General features: G+C 43.2%; 1 protein-coding gene across 2 annotated transcripts; it reads right to left on the bottom strand.

Moving 5' to 3' along the window:
• Window positions 1-450: 450 nt before the first annotated feature.
• Window positions 451-10,850, bottom strand: pdcd10a (programmed cell death 10a). Of its 2 annotated transcripts, none has more exons than XM_064301056.1 (8): window positions 10,694-10,850; window positions 7,959-8,145; window positions 6,098-6,151; window positions 5,403-5,520; window positions 3,016-3,142; window positions 2,624-2,702; window positions 2,403-2,485; window positions 451-945 (listed from the first exon to the last, which is right to left on the bottom strand). In XM_064301056.1, exons 2-8 carry the CDS (start codon window positions 8,046-8,048, stop codon window positions 864-866), a joined length of 633 nt encoding a protein of 210 aa, XP_064157126.1. In that variant the 5' UTR covers window positions 8,049-8,145; window positions 10,694-10,850; the 3' UTR covers window positions 451-863. The 2 variants fall into 2 exon arrangements, with proteins under 2 accessions (XP_064157126.1, XP_064157127.1); XM_064301057.1 differs by having other exon boundaries at window positions 10,690-10,845.
• Between the last annotated feature and the right edge of the window lie 108 nt (window positions 10,851-10,958).

Here is a 10,958-nt window from a genome sequence, read left to right as displayed (position 1 = left end):
GAGAAGTGACACAAAAAATAAATAAACACACACATTCCTATTGAAATGTGCTGATCAAAAATGAAAACTGAAAAATGAAACCCATTTATACAGAGATTGAAAAACTAATGTCCATCTTCATTGAATCACCGCAATTCTTATTTTGCTGCATAATTCTGTGATGATGCCCATGTTGTAACTGGTGTCACAACGTGTCCTTTTTATAGAAAGTAACCAGTGAAAACACAATTTATATTTTACTGATTAAGAGGATTTATTGTGAACATATTTCTCCATCTCTTCCACACAAGACTCACTCTCACACTCTCTTTGTCCCTGTCTATGTCTCTCTCTCTCTCACACACACACACACACACACACACACACGCACACACACACGCACACCTTCACTGCTGACAAACAAGTCACAAAATAAGAGGATCATTAAACCACACTGAAATGACTTCAAAATTTTCCAACATATGTAAACTATTTATTTGAACATTTGCCACCAAATATCTGTTTAAATACATAACTTGCATTTCTTATTCTTCAAGTTAGAATGTCTGAAACAGAATACCAATATTTACACTTCATATAAGGAATGTTACATGACATTTTAAGGCGCAGAAATCTTTTGGCTTTCTTTCGGATAGAATGATAGTGACAGCAAGAGGTGACGCAGGAATCTTTTTGTGGTGAAATCATGATTGAGAAGCTAGAAGCAAAAGGAATAGAAAGTCCTCCCCCGTGAAGCAAGACTCATAAATTATACAGTCAAAAAAGAAAAGAAAAAAAAAAAAAAAAAGAAATGTACATTTTACATAAAGGTTATCCTACCCCACATTAAAAAAAATAAATCACACCTCTAAGAACAGGAGCTCCTAGGCTACAGTTTTGAAGGTCTGCAGTATTAAGTTGGTTTGGTGAATCAGCCTGTTGGCGCTGATGAAGACGTTTATTGCCCTGTGAACAGAACGGGAGACAAAGACAGGGAGATGAGCAGTCGGCCGAGGGTCTGGAATGTGCAGAAACCTGAGGCACTGATCCCTCTCAAACACCCACAGTGTGTGGAGGCCTGCTAAGCACAGGAGTCTCTGCTTTGTGTGTCTGAATGAACTTCCCTTTGGAACTACTGCTAAAATGTCATAATTAAACACATGAAAGGCACTTCATAAGTGTTTGTGCCAGCCTGCGGTGTAGAACCGTCTCTCACCAATGCTGGTCCTTTTCACCAACAGCGGAGCCCCTTGTGCATATCGCTTTTCATTCATATTTCTCTAAGGTCGCCTTGACATAAGGAGGGAATGATTCCCTCTCATAGCAGAGGTAAGTTGTTTTATGGATTCAAATGCAAAAATCCACAGGAAATGTCTATGCCCTGCATTGTTGAACCATAATTATTTCAGGTGATACTACTTCAGCAGTGTATAGCGTCGGATTCGACTTCTTTGGAGTGGATTCAAGCAGCCATGTGAGGCTAAAGAAAGCACAGTCAAAGGATCCTGCAGAGAAATGGCAAAAGTAATCTTGACTGAAAATGCGGTCTAAGAAATCCCTAATTTGAATGACAATCAAAACTCAAAAATGTGAGTATGATGAATCTCAGCAAGCCCACAGAGAACATGACCTTGTGCATCCGTACAGCACCTGCTCTAAATGTAAGTCCATGAACAAGTTGGGCGACTTTAGGGCAAGGAGTCTATTTACAGAGCTGTTGATCTCCATGCATATGGGAGCACTTCCTGTCCAGAATCCAAATAGAAAACAACCTTTGAAATTTAGGCTGCCTTCTGCATTTCTAACCAGCAAGCCCATTCATATTCTAGGTGTACAGGTGAACACACCCCGAATCCATTTAAGCGAGAGAACAGACGCATCTTGATCTGGATTTCCCATCTATATACGACAGCCGTCTGCTCTGAATGTTAAGGTCGGGAAATGTAGATTTGGAGGTGCATTTGTGTGTCAGAGCATTTCTTCAAATTAAATTTTGTTAATATAGGCCTTTAATGAAAAATTGGGCATCCTTCAAGTAAGCTTAATTGGTTGCTCAATTATTAGTTCTAAGCCCTAAAACAATTAATGTAAAATGAATTAATCTTAATTAAAGTGAATACTAATTTATATTATCAATTTGCTGCCGGAGGGAAAAAATGAGAAAAGAAAGCTGAAGAAAAATATCGACTTCACACCTCAATAGGACTTTTTGCACAAAGGACTCCTGTAAAATAATCAAAGAGATGTGAAAAACAAATCAGAATTCAATGAATATCTGAAACCTCATTACTTGAAGTCGGTTAGGACAAAAGCCGGTGCTCGGGCCCCGCTGAAACAGGACTGAGAGAATCACTGTGTAGGTGCAGCACTTAATCAAAAGCGCAACGCGGATGGAGGTTCTGCGATGAGGCGCGCTTTCTTACTTTCCATCTTTGAAGTATGTTTTGAGGGTGTCGCTGAAGCTTTTGGAGTACTTCACAAATTCTTTCTTTTGGTGTTCGAGTGCCTGGAAAGACAAAGTTGGTTTCCTTTCACGATGACAGAGGCAACATGTCGCACGGGCAGAACCCACTCAACCTAACTACCCAGCGTAAACAAAAAATGGAGACAGAGACTAAGAGGCGTGTCGGTGCGTGGCACTCACCCTCCGGTTCTGATACTGATATTTCTTAAACACGTTGTTGACTGTGTCCAGTAGCTCCTTTATGGCACTCGCGATGTCTCTGTGGATACCAATTAAAACATCATTCACCAACAGGCAACGAGCCTGTCTGTAATACTCCCAATCCACAGCAGTACAGTACTTTCAAGCCGAAAAAAAGTGTTGCAGAACATTTAAGTTACTAAGAAAAATGATACAAGCAATACAGCAAACAGAACAAAAAAAAAACACCGACATAAAACTTACACATAAATGAACATGAAACCTCACCAGCTGTATATGTGGAACTAACAAATGAATAATACATTTTGCCAGTTATGTGTGCGTGCGTGTGTGTGTGTCTGTGTGTGTGTGTGCGCACGCGTGTCACTCACTTGATGGTCTGCAGAAAGCGCACTCTGTCGTTGATCTCGTCTGGAATTTTACTCAGAATCTGTTTTAGCGCACGTGCCTTCTCGTTCAGGTCCTGGAACTCCTGCTCCGGTCTGTCAATCATGTACTCTGCAGGGATGCCCAGGAGACAGGCACCGTGTCAGTCACCATGGAAACAGGTTAAAAACCCCTTCCTAAACCATCAATATGAAGAAGGAAACGATTTCCCCATTCTTCCATGTTATTAGGGTAATTAGGGAATATTAATTTTGATATATTCAGAAGATATTGCACGGTTACCGTACGTTTCCACATGAGTAAAAATAAACTACAAATTAAAAAATAATAAAATAAAAATAAGCCTAAATTACAAATTAGCACCTGAGCCATCTAATTAACATTGACTTGGGGAAAAAGAACTAATTAAATTTCCTAGTTCTGAGAGTGCTCATTACCAAACATATAGAGCGAACACATATTAAAAATGCACATGCAGAGTCCGCATGATAACTGACATAATCCTGTCTAATCAGGTTTACACACTTATTGAAAAACTGGACCCCCCTACAGAAAAGCAGCCTGCAGGGGCCCATCACCCGACCGAGAACACTACGTATGGGCCCAAGTCTGCTTCGGTCCTCATAATACACAGGACCTAAACAGAAGCTAAACACAACCTCGACCATTTACCACACGCTGCAGTTCACAGCACACACTCTTCTAAGACACAGGCACCAACACGGTTTGTCCTTAAGAACATGCTGGATGCGGGCTATGACAAAACACTGAACAGCCTATCACTGGACAATCTCACTCTAAACAAAACACTGCACTGGCTAGTTCACATGCTGTCTACAACACAGCTTATAGCAAACAAACAGTCCACATGTCTGACATATACATTTGATAACAGGTGGGCTACAGGTAGTGTGCGGGCTCATTAAATGAGTCTTGGGGCCTGAAAAGTTTTGGGAGCCCCGCTCTCGATCCACACATGATTAGTAGCACCACAGAGGTCTGCTCCCTTCTTCAACCATTACTTAGCACCCTTGCTTGACCCTGAGCAGAAACGTGACATTTCCCAGAATTTGAGCATTCCATTGACAGGCAGAGGTCTTTCATGACAATACAATAATTTACAGAAGCTCAGCTCCAGAGTAGCTTACAACGTAGAACATACATGCCCCTAATTTATATGTCCAATACTGCCAGACCTCATAAAGAACATTTCCTGACCCGTGAATATATACACATCCTATACACAAGATTTATCTCAAAAGCACTAAAACACATGAAATATGCTAATCAATAACCACAATATGAACACACACATAACAGGCTCCAGGAAGAAAAGCATAAAAGCGTAAAATCCCGTAACTGAGCAGGTATAAATGATAGCCAGTCTCCTCTACACGCACGTCCGCTCCTGGCCGTCACTCACACCTCCCTGACCGCCTGCCGCAGGATTACTGCAGAAGGGACTCGGATTAAGGAGGAAGGACAGCTCTGGATTACTGCTCGAGGTACATTTAGATGTCATATGCAAGCGATTCCGCTAATACAACTGTGTGCATATGAATTCATTACGAGCGTAAATCTGAACATTGCGTGCAAGAAAATGCAGCACATTTGAAAAAAAAAAGGAAAAAGGTGCAAATTTGAAGAAAAAAATTATCTTGGATCAGTCCCTTATTCTGTCATTTGTGATGAAACAGCACCATCTATGAGCGGGATTGCCTGCGCAGGGTTTGTGCTTAACGCAGCAGGTAGGCTCCCGCACACACGGTGGGCTCCCGCACACGCCCTCGCCAGGAAACAGGGTACAGTGCTAGCACCGCCTCGCTCCACACCAACAGCGTCTTCGGGCGCATCACCAATTCAAGGGGCCAGGCTTTCACCAGATTTCCATAATGGATTTTGCTTCTCACAGTTATGAAACGCAATCATTTCTCCTCATCTCCAACTGCACTGCAGCACACTCAATGACACGTGGAACATTCCGGATCAGTATTTAGGGTGAAAACCACTTCACTGAAGGTTTTGCTCTCTCCCTCCCTCAATCTGCAGCAGAATCCCATGCCAGGTTTGAAGCAGGACTGCTTATAAACGTTCCCCACAGCACCGTGAAGGCTGACTTCACGGTTTGGACGACAGAACTTTTAATTAGAGAGCTTTTTTTTTTAATATGGTGGCTGGGAGGAAGAGGCGTTTCAAACTGTCTACAAAGTAAAGACCATTATCTGATTTATACCAGAGGCGTGCACTTGAGCTCAATTAATAAAAACAAGCAGGTGCCGCGAAGCGAAAGATAAATGTCTAACAGACAGCGAGATGAGAGTACGCCCTCAGCCCCCACCCGCCCCCCACCCCCCCCCCGCATCAGCCTCACCCTCCACGTCGTCAGCAGCCATGCGAAGGAGGGACTCGGTGAAGTTCACCTCCACGTTCTTCTTCTCCAGGATCTTCATGATGATGTCCTGTGTTAGGCCTGGGTTCTCCTTTTCTGCCTGGCCAGGGGGAGGAGCCAGTTACGGGTCCCTTCATCTTAATCCCCCCTACAGTAGTAACTAGGGCCGGGACATTGAACTGCTTTCTCAAAACAAGCTGACCTGTCCTTTAATTTACATAAGCACTCTTATATTTATTTATTTGTTTATCGTGCCAAAAGCCCGTTTTACAGCTGCTGATCTGCTTGACGGCATTGCAGGGCATGTTCACCGGTGCAGGATATCGCACATGACAACAGTGTTTGGCAGGATAAAAGCTTGTTTTCAACCGTTACCTGGCTTTCTGCCGCCCTAGGCAAGACTGCAGACCAGCTGGGGTCAACGCAACACGTTGGCTATAGACGCTATGACCCATTACTATAGAAATTATTTTTAAAAGATGACAAAAAAAAATCATTTTCTGACTACCTTTTTTATTTTTTAAGAATCTGCAGGAATGTACTTGTTTACTCTAGTAAATGCCCCCCCTCCCTCCCAGTAGTAACTGAAGTTCGACAGTAGGATTGTGTTATTGTGCATCTGCTAGGACACTGGTGCCCTCTTTGACCCAAGGAAAGCATGTAGGTTGCACCCCTACCTTGATAAAGGCTGCTCTCAGCGTCTGTGCTGCTGACAGGTTCACTCTCTCCAGCTGCACACAAACACAAATAAAAATGTTTTTACAAAAAGTTGTTTTTAAACAAGTAATAATTCTAAACCCAAAAAAATCTTTGATTGTAGATGTAACGTCCTTTTTGTGTGCCTCCGATGCCAAATCCAGTGCTGATGTTCATGGCCAAAGTCATCATTTTTCTCTTCACTGACTGGAACAGCCAATGCTTAACTTATGGACACTTATGTTACAAAAGACATCTCTCTCACACCCAAGCATGCACACACGCGCACACGCACACACACCACACATACACACTCTATGACAGGGATACTGACACTACTACAAGCAAATTTAATATATACAAAAAAAACATCCTGTGGAGGCCAAAGCTTCCCCTAATTAGCGGAGCTCTTAATTCTCATTAGACTCTGGGGCAGAGTGTGGCTGAATGATAAATGGGCCATTCGCCAATATGAAAACAGACAGACCTCAAAAGGTGGCCTTCAACCATCCTGCACACAGCCACGCCCACCCTGGCCACGAAGCCCAATCACTACGCAGGCAGTGATGGACAATCCGGCGCCTTATATTAACCGTGACCATAAAAATGGAAGATTAATGCTTGTTTACACACTCTGAGTCTTCAAAGTGCGCCGCGCGTGCCTGTATGTGAGGAGGGTGAAAGTGTGTGGGGTGATGCGTAAGGAGACTCTAATACCTGGATTAGCTCGTTGTTGTGCAGCAGAAACGCCGGTCTCCCTTGATCAAAGTGGAAGGCCGCTTCATTTGCATTATAAAGACAGCGGCGCTGGGCAGAGCAATTATCGCACGCGGCTCCCACTCCGAGCGCGCACGCTGGGACTTGTCAACTCATTATCATCGCTGTTAGAGTTATTTTCGCTAATTCCACGGCGCTCGCAGGGACTGTGTGCGTGCCGCCATCCCTGCCCACACAGCTCCCTCGCCAGCTCCGTGCTCATCTCTTCCCCCCTGCCCCAAATAAGCCGATTCACCCACCCAGGTGCCTCGCCAAACACTAGCAGCACTTTCCTTGTCACATTAAGGAACACTCGTGCATTTATTGCCACGCAATGGGAGAGGAGATAGAGACTGCCAAGTCTCCCACGCAGCTCAAGAGTGACCCCTACAGGATGGCATAGTGCACAGCACCGCAGTCTGCTGTGAAAACAGGCTGAAAATTCTGCTTTTCTTTTGTAAGGTATAATGGGAGAGCTGACGGGCGGGTCATCCTGTTGAAGCGCCGTTATAGTACGTACATGGGCCCCTGCCGTCTGGACTGTGCCAGGGCAACTGTTTCTGGCAGCCCCGCAGAGCGATGCACGATTGGTTCACGTGTCGCCCAGGGCTATATTGGTTTTGGTCGGTCGGGATGATGGCATCTCACTGCACACCAGCAGCCCCTGCTAGTAAACTGGGCACCCACATGGTTGCTTGTTAAGCTGCATATTAGCGGTCTTCCTCAGACTCATGTCTGCGCGACCCTAACTTGCAGACTGCAGTGTGGTAAGAAATGCCGGTTGACATCACGTTAGACAGACAGACCTGAGTTGCAGAAATAGTCAAAAGATGAAAAGAAAACACATATGAGCTAGGTTAAGAAATTGTTCATGTATGCGCCAAATTTAAAATGATGCCATTTCATAAGTTCTGGTTATGACCAGTGTCTATATTACACTGTTTGCATAGTCTGAGCTCTATCATATTCTCAATATCCTCTAAGTTGGAAAAGCACAGAGAGCAGGGCATGCTTTACTGCTGCCATGTAGCTTGCAAGCCCCTGCAGACCATAATATTCCCCTCTCCCACCTGCCACCTGCCATACCTCGTTGAAAACTGGGTACATAACAGCGTAGAGCGTCATGGAAACCATCGAGGTTGTCTCAGCTTCATTCTTCATCTCTTCCATTGTCATCCTCGTCGGAAGGCCCACTTTCGGTGAGAAGGTGCCGCAGAGGCAAGATCCTCTTCATCCACAGCAGATTAGCACCAAGGAACAGCCCAGCAAACCACTGCAAAGAAAGACAAGATATTGGAAAAGACATTCTACCCAAAGGCAAGATATGAGTCTCTCCATTTGTCTTGTCTGTTCTTGTCATCACTGACCAAAAAATCCACTAAAGACAAGTTTATGAATACCCATTCACACTTTTATTTTATCATCATCACTGTTGATTGCAAACAACCCTTTAAAAGTCAATATGCCACCTTAAAGAATTTAGCCATGCAATGAGAACAAACACCCTTCAACACAGTCTCACTGAACAGCTTGTGACACGCTCTTGAGGCATGAAAAAGTATAGGCTACTTGAGCATCTGAGTACATTAAATAATATTGTTTTGTAATTATATCATTAGTGACTTGAATTGTTTCAGACAGACAGTCCATCCACTATATTTTCAATAAAATGGACTTGAATATATGACATTCTTTTCTATTGCATGTCACTAGGATACTCAAGATAAGAGACTGGCCCAAAACTGAACAAGCAGTCCTGTGCACTGATTAGGGCATCTGCCCTTGGGAAGGGTCAAGAACATGCACTCGCAATACTATGGCAAAGTGTGACATCAGGTATTTTAAGAAAAAAAGCCCAGAATTTCAAGCAGTTATTCAGTTTTATCTGAGTGACAGCATCTACAAACATGCCCTCAACTTCATGCAGTTGATTTTATAGCTTGAGTTACATAACTGTCGCTGTAAAATTTGGCCTTGAGCACTGGACAACCTGAGATTCTTGAAGAATGATTTAGCACAACGCCTATGAATCAGCCACCTCGCTAAAGGTAAAAATTACCCCCACCAGAATTTTTAAAAATGCACTATGTTCCATATTTTGTAGATTTGAGAAATCAAACTGTTGGAAGAGAGAGTCTTCTGATGCTTGTCTGCCTGGCGTTTTAAACAAAGCAGTCTTAAAGCTGATTAAATGACTTAGGACTTTAGCCCAAAGAGGCTCTTGGGGGGGGGGGGGGGGGGTTCATCATTCACTAAAATAATGTTCTAAACTACCTCCTTGTCACAGCGTAAAAACCACACTGTTTCATTAGCCATTATTTTAAGCAGCCACAGCCCGCTCTACTGCAATGTTAAATTAAGTGGTTTATGGCTGGGAGTTAAATCAAATTTTTAAAACCAGAGGCACTCTCAAGTTATCACTCCCTAGCTAGCATTGGCCATGCTATCAAAAAATACAGCTGACAAGCAACTGAATGAAGTTACAATATCCCAGATGATGCGTTTAGTGCATTTCTCCATAGCAAGGCTCCTGGATTCGAGTGTGCACTCACCTATGAAACCATAAATGTGAATGAATGCGGAACAAACCTCCATACCACTACACGTACCAATGTAACATTGCCCTGCCAAATTGAAACGTTTAGCTAACTCAACCACAAACAGAGCAGGGCAGCTTTGGGCATGTAAACATTTTATAGCCATGTACGACATGGAAAAACAGAAAGGCGTTAGCGAGAAAAATGAATTTAACTGGCTGCATATGACAAGAAATCTGAGAAACAAAAACCAGTCTCGTAGGTAAATAAAAGAAAATCACAGTAAAAACACATACAACGCTACACTGACTGTATGATGGGCAATACCGGGACGGACATGACATTTGTTGGTTAACTAAATTAATAAATAATTGCATAACGATGAGGAACTACGTAGACAGCAAGCAAAACTATCTTTTTCTAGAGTGTGCTGGGGGTGAAAGACCGGGAACATGCCGAGTTGGTTTACTTCGGAAGATGTGCCAACCAAGTTATTTGTCGCAAAGCAGCAACTGATCTTCAAAAATAATACGATAAGGCTGCTAGCTCAGTAATTTATCACAACCTTACATTAATTGGTCAGTACCTTACATTAAACCTTACAGTAAAATAGTGCACACGTTCTGGCAATGTCAGAGTTTGTAAACCATTAAACAGATATCGTTAGTCAACGTTAGTTATAAACTAAGTTTCAGCTAGTTAGTGTCAGCAAGCTACATCTGGCTACTTTGATTGTAGATACTTCTAAATGCATAGCTAACTCGCCTACCCCAAAATCGAGACCTCAGGTTTGTAGCTAGGATTGCTTGCATGGCAGCTCTCTACAAGGCAGCTGTAGATTATTCAGTTTATTGGAAAGGCTTATGTTACATTCAGCTACTTAACGTTAGAAAGCTAGTAGTAGTAGCTAGCCAAGTTCCGGAATACACTGACAACTGTCTACGACCAAGCATAGGCCGAACTCGGGGCCCCTTTCCCCGAAATCTTATCCTCTAATTTACAACTTTGAAATTTAGCTCCAGGTCAAGTGGACCAATATTGTTAATCAGGCAGTAAATGTTTTTATGTTTTTGGCGTAAATGTACTTATGAATCGTCCAGCCAGTAACCTCGATTGAACGTCGCTAGCTAGCGAACTCGAATATGCATGATAGCTAGCTAGCTGGCTGGCTTGCTAATCCATTAGCGTGATGAACTGGATTACTCTGCAAAACTCGAGAAAACTACAACCAGCGTTGTTGAACGAACATGTGATTACAATTGAAACTAGTCGTTCCATACCTACCGGCTCCTTCGGGTCTTCAATGTAAGACCAACAACTCCTCAGTACGTTACTTGTTTTCCTTTTTAACCGAAGACGGAAGTTTTCTGCATGAACAGAGACCAGGCAGGGGTAACGTCTTCCGCGCACAAACCAATCAACTGGCACCACACAGGAGTCCCTGCCACTGTGTATCAGTAGGAGGAAATGTAGTTTTTTGATCTTCTGTCACAATAGCATGAGCATAGGAACACATTCAATCAGAAATACAAGTCCCGGAAGTGTATTC

Source organism: Anguilla rostrata, chromosome 12 (genome assembly GCF_018555375.3).
Source record: "Anguilla rostrata isolate EN2019 chromosome 12, ASM1855537v3, whole genome shotgun sequence".
NCBI classification, from domain to species: Eukaryota; Metazoa; Chordata; class Actinopteri; order Anguilliformes; family Anguillidae; genus Anguilla; species Anguilla rostrata.
This window is presented reverse-complemented; position numbering and strand designations above follow the sequence as displayed.